This window comes from Hydra vulgaris, chromosome 09 (assembly GCF_038396675.1).
Source record: "Hydra vulgaris chromosome 09, alternate assembly HydraT2T_AEP".
Taxonomy (NCBI): domain Eukaryota; kingdom Metazoa; phylum Cnidaria; class Hydrozoa; order Anthoathecata; family Hydridae; genus Hydra; species Hydra vulgaris.
The window spans coordinates 46,995,872-47,016,441 of NC_088928.1; the positions used below are offsets into that span (position 1 = coordinate 46,995,872).

Sequence of the window (20,570 nt, forward strand, 5' to 3'; positions counted from 1 at the left end):
CATATCTAAGTAAAAGAAACAATTATAAAGGTGACATCAGAATTAAAAATTTTTGTTGTTATTTAACAGTCACAATTTTTGTAATTATATTATATGCTGATGATGCTGGTGTCTATAATCCGGCAAAAATTTCAAATAAATTATTTAGTATTGAGAGAATTTGTACTATCTGATGTTTTAAATTAGTTTATATATATATATATATATATATATATATATATATATATATATATATATATATATATATATATATATATATATATATATAGATATATATATATATATATATATATATATATATATATATATATATATATATATATATATAGATATATATATATATATATATATATACATATATTATATATATTATATATATTATATATATGTACATATATACGTATGTATATATATATACATATGTATATATATATACATATATATATATATATATGTACATATATATAATATATATATATACACACATATATGTATATATATACATTTATATACATATATATATATATATATATATATATATATATATATATATATATATATATATATATATATATATATATATATATATATATATATATATATATATATATATATATGTAAACTATGTTAGTGTATTTTACAAATAGAGTGCTCAATGTTCTTAAAGAACAGAGCAATAATTAATTAGTAAAAAACACTTATCTAACTCTTATCTTTGACTTGGAGTTTCACCATTGCTGGATCATCAGGAAGAGTTACTAAATCTCAAAAAAAATTCAATTTATAGAAAAAAATATTTTACAGGAAGTTATAAATTATTATAAAAAATTTTTAATTACTATATTTTTTTGTTAACGGGGAGTTACAGAAAGTAATTATGAAATAATTTTCTTTGGAATGGGGATAGTTTAATTTGGTCATTTGTTTTTATAATTTTTTAAGAGGTATTTATTTTCGTGCCTACATTTAGAAATTAATTCAGATTTTTTATTTAATAAATTTTCTTGATTCAAATGAGGCCACAACTACGAACTATAAAAGGCCACAACTACGCGTTAATTAATAAAAATGAACATATAAAGGAAAAAAACACTGATTATTGTAATTGTAAACAAAAAATAGATTGCCCTCTAAATGGAAAATGCCTTTCGAAAAATGTAATTTACAAGTGCATTGTTTCCTCACAAAACAACCCTGATAAACAATATATTGGCTTAACCGAGGGGGAATGGAAAAAACGTTATGCCAACCACAAACAATCGTTTAAACACAAAAAATATTCAAAAGAGACTATGCTGTCAAAATATATTTGGGATTTAAAAGAAAAAAATAAAAATTTTAATTTACAATGGTCTATTCTAAAATCTGCCCCTGCCTATAATAACATTTCCAAAAAATGTATGCTATGTTTGCAAGAAAAATTTGAAATAATTACTCATTTGAATCAAGAAAATTTATTAAATAAAAAATCTGAATTAATTTCTAAATGTAGGCACGAAAATAAATACCTCTTAAAAAATTATAAAAACAAATGACCAAATTAAACTATCCCCATTCCAAAGAAAATTATTTCATAATTACTTTCTGTAACTCCCCGTTAACAAAAAAATATAGTAATTAAAAATTTTTTATAATAATTTATAACTTCCTGTAAAATATTTTTTTCTATAAATTGAATTTTTTTTGAGATTTAGTAACTCTTCCTGATGATCCAGCAATGGTGAAACTCCAAGTCGAAGATAAAAGTTAGATAAGTGCTTTTTACTAATTAATTATATATATATATATATATATATATTATATATATATATATATATATATATATATATATATATATATATATATATATATACATATATACATATATATACAAACAGAATTCTTATATAATTACTTTTTAAATGTGTAAAATTAATTGCATTGTAGTTAAACATTAACCTGCAATATACCCTATAAGTTATGTAAGTAGATGTCAGTTATATAAGAAGGATGAAATAAAGCGTAGTTAAAATTATTAAACTAAACTGTGTAAACTAGAAGTTGGAGCCAGAGCTTGGGCTGAAAGTATGGGATAGCTAGAGCCCAAGCCAGATATTTTGGAATGCCAGAGCAGGAGCAGGAGCCAGAGCTGTTTATTTTTTAGCCAACTCCATAGCCCTGGAAGCATGTATTAAATGAGGCAAGGGCAAAGAAGTTTGCAATAATTGAAAATATGAAAGGACATGATTAGGAGGGAGAATTTTCCCAATGCCTACAAAAACTTGGTAGTGAAACAGTACCTGTCAAAGAAGGTCCTCTTAAAGGTAGTGAAATACTATATCAATAAATTATTCGAATAAACAACTCAAATACTGAAAAGATACTTGGAGATACTGAACAAGATGATTATGCTAAACGTGTTACTTTGAGTAAAAGTTTGGCAAAATGTTGGTTTCAACCTTCTCCTAACAGCGATTTATCATTGCAAAATCACAAAGCAATGGAATTAGATTTAAAAAATTTAAAACAACTAATTAAAAGCTGAGATTAACTATGCACTGCTTAGCAAGAAAACTTGGATACGTTCATAATACTATAGAATACCACTCGCACAAAATGGAAGAAAAATAGACCTTTATATTGAATGACACATAAACTGAACATGATATTGTTGAAGATTAGTTATGGAATTAAATACAAATAATATAGGTTTGTTTGAGAAAATTCTTATTAAAAATAGTTTACATACTTATATGCATTAATAGCATATATGTTATATTACTTATATACTATTAGAAATATGGGTTACTAGTTAGTATAAATTAAGCAAGGTTCATTTAAATTCAACATGTTTGAGTTAGGTCATTCAATTTATAATAACATTAATATAATAATTTAATGTTACATGAAATATATAATACAGTATAAATGTACTGTACTTTCTAGTATTTATCCTTTACAAATAAAATAAAAAAATTTTTTAATTCTATTTGAAAAAAAAAAAGTAAAAAAAAAAGAGATTTAAAAACGGTTCCATAAGTTTTTGAAATGCTTAATATTTGGTTTTAAATTGGATTATGTTTTCAAAAACAATATATTTTACCACTACTAAAACCACTGTTGTATTTAATAAATGGTAATGATTATCCAGCCTACATTGCTCAACATTTTTCTCTGTACAGCGACCTTTGGTTCATCAAGGTTCCTGTTTGAGAGCATTCATTGCTCTCAAACAGGAACCTTGATGAACCAAAGGTCATAAAGATAAAACTTAATTAAAAATTAATATAGTCTATTATACTTGATAATTTTTTTTCAATTAAATTTTTTAAAATTAAAATAATAAAGCATTAAACATTCTATGTTTAACCTTAAGAAGACTAAAAATTCTTTGCAATTTTGGAATTCCTGAAACCAAGAGAAAAACATCTCTTATATTCAAAATGGTTTTCTTGAAATTCTACCTGACTTTGAAAATGAATAAAAGTTTCTTTTTTAAAATCTTTTTAGGCAAAAAGGATAACCATTTTTTGAATGAAGTCACTTTTAACACTGCATAAAATTTTTCTTACACTTGTAATTTGCGATTGAGTTAGTTATATAATATGAAACATCTAAAAAAAAATTTTTTGAAACTTATCGCCCTTATTTTTGAACGGTAAATAGAAGCATGTAAATAGAAGCATGCCCCCATCCCCTCCTGGATCCATCACTGAAAATATCTGCTTTGCTCTTAAAATCTCAGAATAACCTCTCCACTGTATTTTTGAAACAATATTTTATGTATCAGCCATCTGCATTTGGACACCATACTCTTCTAGCAATCTCTCAACTAACAATTAAAGTTGCATAATTACAATTGTTATAAAAAAAGTTAAGATAACTGTAGAATTTATTGCTGGAAATAGGAAATAATTGAAATAAACAACTCACAACTTTGCTAACAGTATTTTTGTATATATTTTGTTATTTGAGAAAAATTTGGTTTAAATTTTATTTCAAATGGATGAAAAAATGGTTGACATTCTTATAAATATCTTTTCAATTGTATAAATATTCATTTATAAATATTCTTTCCAACTAACCTTTTAGTTTTAGCATTGAAAAGGTTGAAAAAAAATGGAGCAGATGTTTAGAAAAGAAAAAGAGAAAAAAAAAAGAATTTTGGAATAGCAAAAAAAAAAAAAAGCTTAAAAACAAATTATTACATTTTAACTAAGACATTAAGTTAATGATTGTAAAATTTTTGTTTTACAATCTTAAACCTTATGTCTGATAAAACAAAATGCTACATTTTACTATCTTTAAAATTGCAAATAATATTTTTACACAAAAGCTTAAATGATGCAAGTTTCAAACTGCATTTCACTTGCATGCAACTTGCAAGTTACAGATTGGCAAACCTGCAGTAGAGAATAGAAATTAATAATAAAATTTACAATATTAAGTAATCACTAAAGAACGATGATGAATAAAAAAAATTGAAAATGGACAGTAAAAATCATAAAGACTTATAAGTGCATAAACGTTAGAGAATGATGATTACTTAAAAAATTTAAAATTATACAAGAACCATAGACATGCTTACTTTAAGTAAATGCTATCATTATAAATAAATAGCATTTATTTACAGTTCTTGATTATCTCTCAATTATTGATGAGTTGCAAATGTCATCAATAATGATTACTATGAAAATCAAAATAAGATTTTTTAAATATCGTCCTTAAATTTTACTTTTTAAAAATAAAAGATAAATTACCTTTGATTGATCAAATGGAAATGTTTCCCGAGGCAAACCACTGTAATCAAACTCTGCAAGTATACAAGTTTTTGAAGAAGTAACAAGTGGGCATGATGTATAGCCAGTATACTAAAAAATGTAAAAACTATTATATATATATATATATATATATATATATATATATATATATATATATATATATATATATATATATATATATATATATATATATATATATATATATATATATATATATAGCCTGCTGCTACAAGGAAGTGCCGCTACATCGACTGAGGGTTCGGTTGGAGCGGGCAATCTATAAAATCTTAAAAAAAAGATTTCTTTTTTCCTGGTCTTTAAAACAACTCTTTTTTTAAAAAAAAATAAAACTGACATGACAATGGAAAAATTAAAAAAGACCAAACAAGAGTGTATATATATATATATATATATATCTATATCTATATCTATATATAAAAATATATATATATATTTATGGCTTGGTAAAAGAAGTGCCTGTGATTTCAATTCAATTCTTTCCTTTTTGGAAAGAATTGAATTGAAGATTTGGACCATTTTCCATTAAAAAAATTGCTCTTTTAAATAAAGAAATCCTTATGTTAATCACACTAACGGAAAACCATAATTTCTTGATCAAGAAGTGCATATGTCACTTTTTGGAACTATAAACATGTGTGCATGAATTAATTAAGTAAAGATAAGTGGTCCTGATTTTCAAAAAGTTAGTTCAACAATAACCTAAGTAGACATATGTAGTTTATATTCTATTTGTTTTATAACGATAAATTTTTTAAAAGAAAAGCATTATGTGTGTTGTTTATTTATATTTTAAAAATTGAAAACCACAAAATCCCTTCTACTGAAAAATCAATAAAATTGAAATAGGCAATTCTTTTACCAAGACACAGATTCTTTTACCAGACAAGAGGACATTTGAAATATTTTTGTAAAAAAAAAATAAAACATAAATTGTAGTTTATTTTTACATCTAAAATTCATTTATTTTATGTTTTTTGTAATACTTTAAGCATAATAAATACATGTCATAGCATTAAATTAAAAAAATAAATAATAATAAATTTAATTTTCTTTTCATTAAAAAACCATCTTCTGCTTTTATCATTACCATTACTACTGGGATTCTTTCAATTAATTTTTGAATTGTTGCTATGTGAACATCATTTCATTCTTTTTCTAGAATGTTCCGTAATTGGGTTTTTGATGTTGGACATTCAATTCTTACTTTTCTATCTAGTTCATCTCATAATAACTCAATAGGGTTGAGGTCTGGACTTTTGGGTGGCCAAGCCAACACATAACAAATTTTCATTTTTTTTACTCTTAATAGTTTTACATAATAATAGGGTCATTATGGTGCATCAGAATAAAATTGTTGTAGATTAATCGAAGTCTGGAAGGAATCACATTTGTTTGCAAAATATCTCTGTAATGTTCTTTTCTCACAATGCCATTAATTTTATGCAAATCTCCCACTCCATCCAGAGAAAAACAACCCCAAACTATTACAGAGCCCTTACTATGCTTTATTTTTGGAACAAGCCATTGACTTAACTAAAATAAATGTATTAATCAACTTACAACAACTTTATTTAGGATTTTTTGAAGCAAATTCTGTTTAACTTGATACATTTTCATACAAACATAAATTTTGTTACTATAAATTAACCATATTACATATGCTATAACATAATTACATTTAAACATTGCACTTAAAAAAAAATCTGTTGTCCTAACTTTCATGAATGGCAGTGTATATATATATATATATATATATATATATATATATATATATATATATATATATATATATGCATAAGTAACATGATTTAATTTGTTAATAAATTTTTGTTGAATTTTTTTTTTTTCTTTCAGAATTAGAACAATGTGAATATTGCTTTGGTGCAAAAAAGTGTTGAAGAAAAAACCAAAACTTTACTAGACAACATTCTCAACAGTTGGTGATGTCTAGGCAGTCTTTGCAAAAAATTTCAATTGGTTTAATTGGCTGACACCAAAGGATGCAAAAATATGCATTCAACAGGGCTCGATTTAATTTTGCTCATAAGCTAGATTTTTAGCCCCAAAAATGTGTTTGTATATATATATCTATATATATATATCTATATATATATATATATATCTATCTATCTATCTATCTCTATATATATATATACATATATATATATATATATATATATATATATATATATATATATATATATATATATATATATATATATATTTATATATATATATATATATATATATATTTATATATATATATATATATATATATATATATATATATATATATATATATATTTATATATATATATATATATATATTTATATATATATATATATATATATATATATATATATATATATTTATATATATATATATATATTTATATATATATATATATATTTATATATATATATATAGAGAGAGAGAGAGGGGAAGACGGGGAGTGTTTTGAAAGCTGTGAGTTATTGAAAAACTATCAGTCATAAAGCAATAATACTTTGTCAGTATTCCCCCCTCTCTCTCTCTATATATATATATAGAGAGAGAGAGGGGGGAAGACGGGGAGTGTTTTGAAAGCTGTGAGTTATTGAAAAACTATCAGTCATAAAGCAATAATACTTTGTCAGTATGTTTATAATATCAAAATGATTTATTGTCTGCATGAATTTTCAGTTTGCAAGTAGAAAAATTTGAAATTAAAATAAAAATAAAAAGTTTATAAAATTGTCATCTAGTCACATGACCGGGGCAAGATGATTTATGCAATTTCTGCCTCCAAATTTTAAAAACTACCAACTAATCTAACTAAAGTAACACAAAAAAAGTTGCAAAAAAAAAAATTGTTAAAAAAGTTACACCCAAAGGACACCATCAATTATTAATAACCAAAACCAAGGTATTTTTATTTAAGCGCAAAAAGTAAACTTATGCGCATAAAATTGTGTCAATAAAGGGTGTTTTTTTAAAGGGTATAGAACTTTAAAATGGAATAAAACAAATAAGATTTTTTTAAAATGACATGAAATTTACTTTATTCGATAGATAAACTTCTGGCATTATAGTTTAAATATGACTTCTGTCATATGACTGCTACAGCTGGCTCAGACGTAGTCTAATCTGGAGGTCTAATTTTCAAAGACTTTTTTCAACATTTGTAGCGCTTTTTTTATATTTTCTTATTTTCTTTAAAGCGAAGTAATGTTTGTTTGCATATTAAAAACATATTTTAAAGATTTTGATAAAAATTTTCAATTTTTCTGAAAAATACATAATCTAAAAGAATGTGTAGAATTATTATGTTTATTAAAGTTCATTTTTCATTCATTTTCTATTGTGCGTTTAACAACGCCAATAATATGATATTTTTATTAACTTATTATTTATTACGATATTGACAAATACAATATTATTACGATAAATATGATATTATTATTTTTAAAAGTTTTAAAAAAGAAATGTCACAACCACTTTTATTTTTAATTCCTTTTATTTTGATTTCTCCAAGTTTATATGTTTCTTTATTTGTTTCTTTATTTGTAAATAAATTTAATGAACTAAATAGAGAAAAATTCACTATTTAGTATCGATGGATAACAATTTACAATCATTAGGTCATTGCATATTTTGCAAATGCGTAAAAAATTGGTTTGAAAAAATAAAAATTGATTGAATTCAATAACCATCTTTGATATATCTAATAACTTATTAACTAGAATAAAAAGTATTTGAAAATAAAACTCCCTTATATGATATATATCTTTGAAATTGGACATTCGCCAATAAATAAAGACACGAACATCAACCTTCTTAAAAAAAAATGATTTGTCACGCCTTGTATAGAATGAACTGTGTATTTTATAAAACTAAAACATCTTTAAAAATCTAAACGTTAGATAATTTATACATTGTAAATCCATATAAATTCGTAAATACTAACCACAGATTTAAGTGGTTCTCCCTTGACCAAACTTCTTATATTCTTGCGTACAACTTCACTTTGCGCAGCCACAGCAGCAGCAGTTTTACTGGTAGGGAGATTTGAACAATCACCTAATGCAAATATGTTATTGTACTTTACATGCTGTAAAGTATTTTTGTCAACATTTACAAATCCAGTTGAATCAACTATGGAGCTAGATTTAATGAAATCTACAGGGCCCATTGGAGGTGTGACATGGATAAAACTATACTGAAAGAAAAAATTATTTAAAAATTACCAACAAAAAAGAATAATAGCAAAAAATAATAAAACAATAATAAAAAAAATGATAATGAAAAACAACATCAAATAAAATTCATAGCAAAAATAATAATAATAAGTAATACCATTAAAAGACAATAGGAAAGAAAAAAATAATAATAATAATCAAAAATAGTATAACAAGATATGAACAAAATATTAAAATATATGTTTTTATAGCATAATAATTTTAATTTTAAAAAAGAAGGTATCAACTTTTTAATTTCTATAACATTTATTAACCTACATCTAAAACTTCTCTCTTTTTAGGTGAGTTAGTATCATCAACAAATTCAAATGTTGCTTTTTTTACAAGTGGATCAATTTGAACCAAGTTCCGAAAAGTTTCAACTTTTAAATCCCGCTCAGCACAGATTTTTAGCAGAGCATTGCGATACTTTTCAACTGCAAAAAGAACTGGACCAGGCGTTTTAAAAACAATGCAAGCTTTATCTCTTACCCCATTCTATGATAAAAATAAGATTTAGAACAAAAAAAGATTTAGAAAAAAATTTTTTAAAAAGGTTCTTGACATTCTTACTGCATACCTTTCTCATCAGCTCATCAGCCAAATACATGATTTTTTGAGGTGCTCCAAGACACTTTACAGGAGTTGCAGGAACAGTAAAAAAAGCATTACCACCTTTAAAATTCTGCAGTGCTTTGTATGTATCTTGAACTGTGTTAATTGAGTAATTACATCCAACACCATCAGTCCCAAGTGATTCTGGAAGACCCTGAATCTAAAAACATGATAAACAATACTTATTACACTTCCTAAAACTTTTCAAAAATTCATAAAACAAATATAAGGGGCTGTCCATAAAGTACGTATGCCAAAAACTTTGAAATTTGATCCCCCTCCCCCTGTTGCCATGCATACTTTTAAGTCCCCCTTAAAAAGTACGTAAGTTTTTCAAATCCTCCCCCCCCCCTCAACTTTTTTTTCTCGATAAAAAAGTTTATTATAAAAAAAAAAGGTGGAGGGTACCTTAGATACTTTATATGACCCCAAAGCCCTTTGTTTGCGCATTCTAAAAATGTCTTTAAATATATTTACAAATATTAATTTAAATAAATTTAAATTACGCACTATTAGTTTGTGTGCTTGGCCGAGAGGTTAATGTGTAGGAATTCGACAGTGGAGACTCGAGTTCGATTCCCGGAGAAATTCATAGTGAACTTTTTTTTTGTTTTAATAATGAATCAAATAAAAATAAACTTTACTTAAGGCAAACATTTTTCAGGCACCCCTCTTTAGTAAGTAAAAAACAGATCTTACGCAAGATCAGTAATATTGAAAACAAAAGGTAAAACCCAGTGCCGAGGGTAGGCTACCCATACCATTAACCACGGCCCTGCTAAAACCTGTTTTTTATTGACTCAAAAAATAGTTTGCCTGAAATACGCCTTACTCAGGGCCAGTATATAAGGGGTGGCATGTGTGCCTGCAGGATTTTTTGATGGTCCAGATAGGACACTTTCACACATCATGCAAACTCCAAATTTAAGTATGTTCATATACCAAATGAGGTGGCCTTGAAAAAAATTGGGATGGGAGAGGCCTGGGAACAAAAAGCCCTAAAACGCTTGCCTCCTCCTTCCCTGCCCATACATCAGGGCAATATGTAGTAAAATTTTCAACTTTACCATCTAAAACTAAATTTAAATTTATCGACAGATTTTAATTTTTGTAGAAAAATATTGTAAATTACAAAAGTTATGACCATGCAAATTTACACCCTTCTCATTTTGTAGGGTCGGAAAATTTGCATAGTCATAACTTTTGTAATATACAATATTTTTCTACAAAAACTAAAATCTATCGATAAATTTAAATTTAGTTTTAGATAGTAAAGTTGAAAATTTTACTACATTAGTACCCTCACATATGGGCAGGGGAGGGGGGCAAAGGTTTTAAGGCTTTTTCTTCACAGGCCTCCATCATCCCAATATTTTGCAAGACCTCCTCATTTGGCATAGGTATAAACAAATTTAAGTTTGGAGTTTGCACGATGTGTGAAAGTGTCCTATCTGGAACATCAAAAAATTCTGAGGACGCCCATATATGTGTGTGCATAGAGGGAAACTATAACCTCTACTTCCTATACCATAGATCTTTTTATGTTGGCAAACTAGGATCTTTAGTCAGAATTTAACTTTTCTATTGATTAGCTGGTTAATTGTGATAAATAAGAAAATCGAAGTATGTACTTTTAAATTGAACCCTCCCCAACCCCCCATACGCTTTCATACGCTTTTTGAAGACCTCCCCCCTCCCCCTATGAGTGTACATACTTTATGAACGACCCCTAATTGGAAATGATATAAAACAACTTGTTTTGGTTTTTCACATCATAACCATATATTACCTTTTGCATAATTTTTATGAATATACTTTTTGGTTTGTGTCTGTGTGTTTAAAAAAAAGCACTTAAATGCTCTATATTTCAAATGTAACCAATATACCAAAAAAACTAGATTCGTAATGGTTTGTTTTATTAAACAAAAATGTTTGGAGAAACTGCTAGTTATCAAACTCCAATTTAAGCAAAACAAATTTATTTAAAACTTTTAAGAAAACCTTAAAAATGTTTAGTTCTTGCTAAATGTATATTTTTTATGTTTATGTTTACAAACAAAAATTTATGCAAGTTAAAAGTACTTTAAATAATTTTTTAATGAAAAAATATTAAAATCTATTTTTCACTTTTATTTATTGGTCACTTGAGCATTGTAATTAAACTTGGAATCAAATGTCAAATTTAAAAATAAATTAAATAGAAAATCACTTAACTATCCATGTTTTAAAAAATAATGTCATGTAAAATTCTGCTAAGAAATTTTTTTTTTTGTGCAAAATATTTTGAGGTTCTTAAAATACTTTTATTTAACTAGAATCTAATAAAAAAAAAAATTAAATATATTAAAAAGTATCGCACTAAAATGGTACCTTATGGAAATCAAGCTGCAACCCAACAGCAACAACTAAAATCTCATATTTTAGCTAAATTAAATAAACAATAAAATATAATTCTTTTTCTTATTTATAATTCTAAAATCTTAAAACTGTAATAAAATAAAATCATTAAAAAAATGCTTCAAAAATGAACAACAAAATTTTACTGAAAAAATTTTGGATAACAAAAATCAAAAAATATTTATTATCTAAAATTTATTTTTATTAATGGAACTTAGACCTATGCAATTTCAGAAATTCAAATTGTATGTGATGCAGCCCTCGGAATTAGGAAAAATGTGGTTAGTAATAATTTGAAGACTTCAATCTTTTAGAGGTCGGCATCAGGTCGGCAAAAAAAATTTGATACAAAGGTCTTACCATAAAATATTAAAATGAAGTCGGCAACAAATTACTTACCTTAAACACTTTGAGGTCGGCAGTTAGGTTGGCATTGCCAAATACCGACCCTAATTCTGAGTGCTGGTGATGTGATTTTAACTCTAGGCACTGTCTATGATTGAGAACTTAGTGGTGAAAAACTAGACTTTATTCAAATTTATAATTATATAAATATTAGTTTAAAAAATAACCTCAAGGAATAATAAAAAGAATGGTTTGTCCTTTTAGAATAATACATTAATTTGATGTTGTTGTTAAATTTTAAGTCTACCACTCTAATAATCTCAACCTTCAATAAATCATAATTTTTCTTTAAGGACATTTGCTGTCTTTGAAATGTATATTCAATGATCTTGAAGATTTAATTTTATTACAGACTTTAGATGGTTAAGTGTTTTTGTATGGCAATTGTTATTATAAACTCCAAAATATTTCAAGTCTTCAATTGGCCTATATTTTGGAACATTTAAAAGGTTTATAATAATACTTTTTAATTTAAAAATTTTGAATAACAACTTGAATTAATCTGGTCTAATTATGTATTAGCCATTAGAATGGTATATTTCAATGAAAAGAATTAGTTTTTTAGCTAAAAGATCATTTTTATATAATTTTTGTTAATACAAACGTGGAGCAAAATATGGCTTTACACTTTACAGAGCTTAGAAGAGTTACTTGAATCATTTTCATTAATCGTATTCAGGAGTAAAATTAGTGAAAATGAAATTTACAATAAAGTATTTAATCACACTTGATATAATGATTTTGTAATATTCTCGTCTTTAAAATAAATTACATTTATTATAATTATATATTTATATTACAAGTATACTTATAACTACAATTTATAATTACTAAGTTATAATTATAAGCATATAATGAATACTTATAACTATAATTCATAATTACTAAGTTATAATTATAAGCATATAATGAATCTTTATACTAAAATGGAAAAATATTTGGACAAAAATGAATACAATGAGTAAAATGAGTCAATATTTACAATAAAACTTCATTAACATTAAAAAATACCTGTTTATCAGAGCCTGTTACAACAAGATTTTCTTCTGGCAAAATTTGTAAAACTTTTTCTTTAATCCATTTTGCATTTTTGGGGATAAAATTAGCCATTGGTTTATAAGTATCTTTAACATCTTTTATGCCAGCACCAACTAATGTCCACATAGGCTGGTAGTAATGAACCTAAATATAATCAATAACATAATCAGTGGTAAAGTTATTGTTAATAAAATTAAGATAAAATCTTTAAAAAAAAGAATTCTACAAACCATTAAAAATTATGAAGTAAAAAAGTATGAAGTAATTTTATTTTATTTAATCATCATTGCATCCATCACTTTAACAACCCTAACCTATACTTTTCAGCCTACATAATTAAACAAAGTTAAAAAAGAAGTTTTAACTTTCTTAGCACTAAAATATTTATTAAATCATTTGTGGAGAGAGAATATTTTTTAAAGTGAATTTTTTATATAAAATAGCATGCTTTTTTTCTTCCACTGTCTTGTTTTAAAGAGAAAGGGCACCATTAGAAGATTCATTCTGAATAATGGTGATCATCATGATCATCATCACGATGATCATGATCATCACGATGATCATGATCATCATGATGATCATGATCATCATGATCATCATGATCATCATGATCATCATGATCATCATGATCATCATGATCATCATGATCATCATGATCATCATGATCATCATGATCATCATGATCATCATGATGATCATGATGATCATGATCATCATCACGATGATCATCATCATGATGATGATCATGATGATCATGATGATCATGATCATCATCATGATGATGATCATGATGATCATGATGATCATGATCATCATCATGATCATCATGATCATTATCATGATCGTCATGATCATCATCATGATCATCATGATCATTATCATGATCGTCATGATCATTATCATGATTGTCATGATCATCACCACGATCGTCATGATCATTATCATGATTGTCATGATCATCATCATGATTGTCATGATCATCATCATGATCATCATGATCATTATCATGATCGTCATGATCATCTTCATGATTGTCATGATCATCATCATGATCATCATGATCGTCATGATCATCATGATCATCATGATCATTATCATGATCATCATCATGATCATCATGATCATCATCATGATCATCATTATGATCATCATGCTCATCATCATGATTATCATGATCATCAAGATCATCATCATGATCATCAAGATCATCGTCATGATCATCATGATCATCATGATCATCATTATGATCATCGTCATGATCATTGTCATGATCATCATCATGATCATCATGATCATCATCATGGTCATCATCATGATCATCATGATAATCATCATGATCATCATCATGATCATCATCATGATCATCATGATCATCATCATGATCATCATCATGATCATCATGATCATCATCATGATCATCATGATCATCATCATGATCATCATGATCATCATCATGATCATCATGATCATCATCATGATCATCATGATCATCATCATGATCATCATGATCATCATCATGATCATCATGATCATCATCATGATCATCATCATGATCATGATCATCATGATCATCATCATGATCATCATGATCATCATCATGATCATCATGATCATCATCATGATCATCATCATGATCATCATGATCATCATAATCATCATCATGATCATCATCATGATCATCATGATCATCATAATCATCATCATGATCATCATATTCATCTTCATGATCATCATTATAATCATCATCATGATCATCATAATCATGATCATCATAATCATGATCATCATCATCATCATCAAGCTTTAGTCTTTCCTTTTTATGCTGTTAATATAAAAATATTTATGCTATTAATATAAAAAATCTCAAGCATTTTCTTTCCTTAACTTGTTCATACCATATGTAATGCACTCTTTCCAAGTTTTCTTACTTCTACCTTTACCATTTTCTTCTGAGGCTGCTACCTCTCTACATGACAATACCAAAAACACAGTAATCTCCTCAGACCAACATTGTTTTATACAACACTTTTTCTAATAAAAAACATTGTATAAAACAATGTTAAAAGCAAATACTAAACCATATAAATACTATATTTTATACAACTGTGTTAAGATATTGTATGCCAGCATCTAAATAAATAGTAAACACATATGTTTATATCCATATATATCCTTATAATGTATGCATAAATGCGCCTCTTACCAAACCTCCTGGATCAAGGCAGGTATGGAAACTTTTATTCCTTCTCTTTGGTTTTAAATCAAGTCTCATTCTACTCCACATTTTTCACCCTTCTTGTGCAGTTGCTATATTAAACCGTTATCATTTTTTTAATTTTTTTTTTACAAGAACATCTATATTAAGAACAAATATATTATTATTGCAGGAAGTTAATGTAAAAAGGTCCTGTCTGATGCTAAATTCTGTTATTCTCAGTTTACTAAATTTTGCATCTCATCTCACTGTTAAAGATTTTGCAGAGACTTTTGGAAAATCTTTAACAGTGTCATTATTTAAAGTAAGTGTAACATTTCATCTCTAATTCATGGATCTGATCTTATTACTTTTCCCCAGAGTAAGGCAGAGTTATTTGCAAAGAACTTTTCCTCTAATTTGACTCTTGAATCTAATGGCCATATTCTTCCTGCCATTCCAGTAAAACAGGTTTACTCATTGTTAGACACCCAAATCACTTCGGCTTTAGATGGTAAAATCAATTTTTAATTTTAATCTTCTACAGCTTGTGGTTGAAACAACACTTAGTCTTACAAAGGTGTTCTCCAAAATTCTCTTATTGAGTGCTAAAAACTATTATTAAGTGCTAAATAAGCGGTTCCAATATTTAAAAGCTCTAATAAACACTGTGGTTATTGTAATTATTAGTTTTATGGAAATCAAACGAGTTATCCCTAACAAACAATCAAAAAAACAATTTAGTAACAAATAAAGTTGACAAAGAGTTAAAGAATTGCGTGACATTGAAAAATTTCTAAGAATTGCATCAGAAATACATTTAAAAAAACACTTGAAACAACAGGTGACATTCAATTTCCCAAAAACTTATATTTCATCAAATGAGCCAATTCAAGGTTAAGTTATCATGAACTTACTAACATTTAATAAAAACTGTAAAAAATGTCTTTCTTCAATTACAGTAAGAAATATTTAAAAAAAGATTGGTGTTGAGGCAATACGATTAAGGTATCGTTAGGAGAAATCTGAGAGAGAGGGTGATTTTTGTAAGTAGAGAATTGGGTGGTCTTTGGAAAAAAAGAAGCAAGGAATTTTGAATGATGAAAGTAACTTTGAAGTAATAAATGGAAAAAACAAGAATGTTAAAAGATTTAAATCTGAAAATTATAGTAATCACTTAACTGTACTGAGGTTACAAAGTGCCAATGGGAGTGTTGGTGTTTGGGGCTGCTTTAATTTTATTAGAGTAGTTGTGTTTAACATTTATAAAGGCCAAACAGATCAACACATCTATATAGAGATGTGAGAGAACTGAATGGCTTTTCCACTAGACATGGTGATTAATCAAAACAAATGGTAGCAGATTTAACAAGATAAAAATTGATATTTATAAATGAATACTTTGCATAAAAAAGAAATGAAGCAAGAAAAAATGATTTAAAGAAATTATTATTAAATTTTAAAATCTGATTGCCTTTTTCCATAAATTCGCATTTATTGGGTCCAAAGGGTAATAGATAACACAGTTCGCAGGGTCCACGGGTAATAGATAAAAAGATATATGAAAACCCAACTTGTTTGCATTACTATAGCAAACAACTAATAAGAGTGTGAATTGTCATTATAAATTTTCATTATAAAGTTACTATTTAATATTTTATAACAATCAAATTTTACACTACATTTAAGGTAATAATAATTACATTTAAGGCAACTTTATATTAAGACGATAATCAATATATTGTAACAATAACTTAAGACAAATGGTGTTTTTATTATCAAAGCATCAGCACATGTTATAAAATGTATTTTATTTGGTATATCTTTGGAAACTGTTTTTAGAATTTATAAAAAGTAAAAGTTATAAAGAATTTCTAGAGGCCATAGTTTAACAAAAAACATCTTTAAATCTTAGTTGAAAGTTTACATTGACACCATGTACTGAAACTCTTAAGCATTAAATGCATTTGAAAGAAATGACTTTTTGTCATGACTTGTCATGACAAAATTCATGTTGTCATATAAAGTTGAGTTGTCAGCACTTTCGATGTAAGATTGTCAGGAAGATTATTATTGTAGATAAGAAATGATACAGGAGCAAAGATAGAGCTACTGGAATTGAAGAAGAGTGTAGGCCTTCAAGAATGACTTTAATACTGCGGTTAAAAAGAAATGATTTAATAATCTTAAAATTTTTATATGAAGAAACTAATACCATGGAAATGTGTCTGAACTACAAGCCTTAAAAGAATAAAATTGAGAACTGACTTGAGCATTGGAAGATTAAGTAAGCTGAGATTAACAAAGCTTTAGCATAAAACATTACCTTTTTACATAAATATCATTTTTATTTTTTTATTTTGATTCACTCCCAACAAGGCTGCAAGCAACCATTATTTAGTTAGGAGTTACTAGAAAACAAAAATAGAATCAAAAAGTAGGGAAACAGTTGACAGAAGATTTGAAAAGTTGTAGGTTCTATGAGTCAGAAAAACATAAAGATGGGAGAGAGCTCCAAGAGGACTGAATAGAAAGAGATAAAAATGCAGGGAAAAATACTAGATGAATAAAAGTTTTTAAAGCATACAAAGACAGATAAAGTAAAAGGATGAGACAACTGAAAACTCATTCTTACTTTATTCGCTGAATGAGGAATAAAGTAAGAATGAGTTTTAGTTGATGGAACTAGATATTTTAGAGATGGAACTTGATATTTTGCTCCTTTGAGCAGTAACCATGATACAATTTGTAGAAAAGAAAAAGAGAATCAACCTTATGATGATGGAAGAGAGGCTCAAGCTTAACAGATAGAGCAGGTCCAACTATGTTTACAATTCTTTTTTGGATATTGTCTAGAAGAGAAAAAGCATCATTAAAAAAACTAGCCCAAATACGACAACAGTATTCCATACAATCTTATGAGATAGTAAGTTAGCAATCAATACCATATATGCTTTCCATGATAGATGTTATAATCCAAGAAGTAAAGTACAATAATCCAAGAAGTAAACAATAATCCAAGAAATAAACAATAATCCAACAAGACTTAAAGAAGAAGACTCAGTGAGAGGGTTGCCATTCATTAATATAGGAATGTTGATAGTATTGCAATATTTGTTTGCAGTAAATAACTGAGTTTTGTTGGAGTAAAAATTCACAAGCCCTAATTTGTTACAGAAGTGAGATCAGATTCAAGATCAGCTGCCTATTCTAAGCAATCGAAAAGAGAAGACTTTTTGTCAAAATAGGAGTATAAAGTTGAGTCATCAGTAAATAGAGCCACTAAATTGATTAGATTGACAGGAAGATCATTAATGTAAATAAAAAACAAAACAGGACCAAGGATAAAACCTTGAGGTACCCCAAAAGTTACTGGAAATGAAGAAGAGTGTTGGCCTTCAAGGATGACTTTATTAAAGTGTTTGGAAAATAATAACTTGATAACCTCAAAAACTCTCCCAGATACACCATATGAAGAAAGCTTAACTGAAAGCTTTAGATATGTCAGGAGCAATAGATGAGAGTAGAATGAGGCTTGATTTAAAACCAAAGAGAAGAAATAAAAGCTTCCATACCTGGTTGGATCCAGGAGATTAGGTAAGAGGCACATTTAAGCATGCACAATATGGACATATATGAATATAAATATATATGTTGTTATTTATTTAGATACTAGCATACAATATCTCTACCTAATTCTATAAAACTTAGTATTTATATGGTGTGGTATTTGCTGAACAAGAGGATCAAATGGATGTGTGGTATGACTCTAACAAGACAAGAAAAAAGACCCATAATCTTAGACAGTGATTAGAAAAATGCATCAAACAAGATTTTTCAGAAATGATTAAAGTGGTTTGGGTATCAGCATGTAGAGAGGTAAAATACTAATTTATTTAGTTCTTTGAAGATGAAGTACAATTTAGAAAAACAACAAATTAAAATTAATTTTATTATACCTCTGAAGGTTCAACAATAGCTACTTGTTTAGGAAATTTACGTGATAGATATGAAGCTACGCTTAGACCACCGGTACCACCACCTATCACAACAAACTTGAATGATTCTTGCTGAAGATTAGTTGAGCAAGAGAAGCTTCTGTATGATTGAATACTGCACAGCCTCAGCATTTTTTTGAATTTATATACTTATAGTTCTTTCTTTTTTAATAATACAAATCAAAATGTTTATATTACTGAAACCTTTAAAACTTTGTATCCTTTACTAAATGTTTTAGAACTTGTACTAGTAACACTCGTAGAATTGCGTGTTTTTATCAACTCTTATATAACTCAAATAAAGAAATATATTACAAAATATTAAGTGATGTTATTGTGTAAGTACTTGTGTAATCTATATAATTTAATACATTGCGGATTTTGATTTATCGGTAGTTATATGGCATTAGGTTTTATCTTACTAAAACATAATTTTACAGGAGAGCTTTATATTATACTATAATGCACGAAATTTAACTGAAATATCTCTTTGGCAAACTTTTTTTTTTGCTCTCTTGTAAAACTACATAAAATTACAACTTATTGCCATATAACTACCAATATATTGGTTATATTAGGAATTTAAACTTTTTATTTTCATTTATACTTTATTTATATCGACGCTAAATAGCGACACATGCGCGCTAGCTCAATTTTCTCCCTTATATATAAGCAAAAAAAAAAGTTCTGTTAAGGAAAGGTGTGCACAGTCATAGATAAATAAAAGTTAATATATTATATAACATTGTATTATATTTATATATATAAAGCATTATATATATCTATGATTGACGTAAATTCTTAATCAGAATGTTTGTCCTTGAATAAACTCTTTTATTCCAATACAATATGTCATGCAGACAGATTTTTTCATCAGCTCATTGATTATTGTCATACTGACTCGAAAGTATGTGCGGATTAAAA

General features: G+C 26.7%; 1 protein-coding gene across 1 annotated transcript in view; it reads right to left on the minus strand.

Annotated features, from left to right (window-relative positions):
- Nucleotides 1-20,213, minus strand: part of LOC100214548 (sulfide:quinone oxidoreductase, mitochondrial) — a 28,978-nt gene extending 8,765 nt beyond the window's left edge. The window contains exons 1-7 of the mRNA XM_065805898.1: nucleotides 19,608-20,213; nucleotides 13,428-13,598; nucleotides 11,985-12,038; nucleotides 9,580-9,774; nucleotides 9,279-9,497; nucleotides 8,729-8,980; nucleotides 4,740-4,850 (exon numbers count right to left, since the gene is read on the minus strand). Coding sequence (XP_065661970.1) covers nucleotides 4,740-4,850; nucleotides 8,729-8,980; nucleotides 9,279-9,497; nucleotides 9,580-9,774; nucleotides 11,985-12,038; nucleotides 13,428-13,598; nucleotides 19,608-19,778 — 1,173 coding nt within the window. The 5' untranslated portion in view covers nucleotides 19,779-20,213. The remainder of the gene's footprint in view (nucleotides 1-4,739; nucleotides 4,851-8,728; nucleotides 8,981-9,278; nucleotides 9,498-9,579; nucleotides 9,775-11,984; nucleotides 12,039-13,427; nucleotides 13,599-19,607) is intronic.
- Nucleotides 20,214-20,570: the final 357 nt, after the last annotated feature.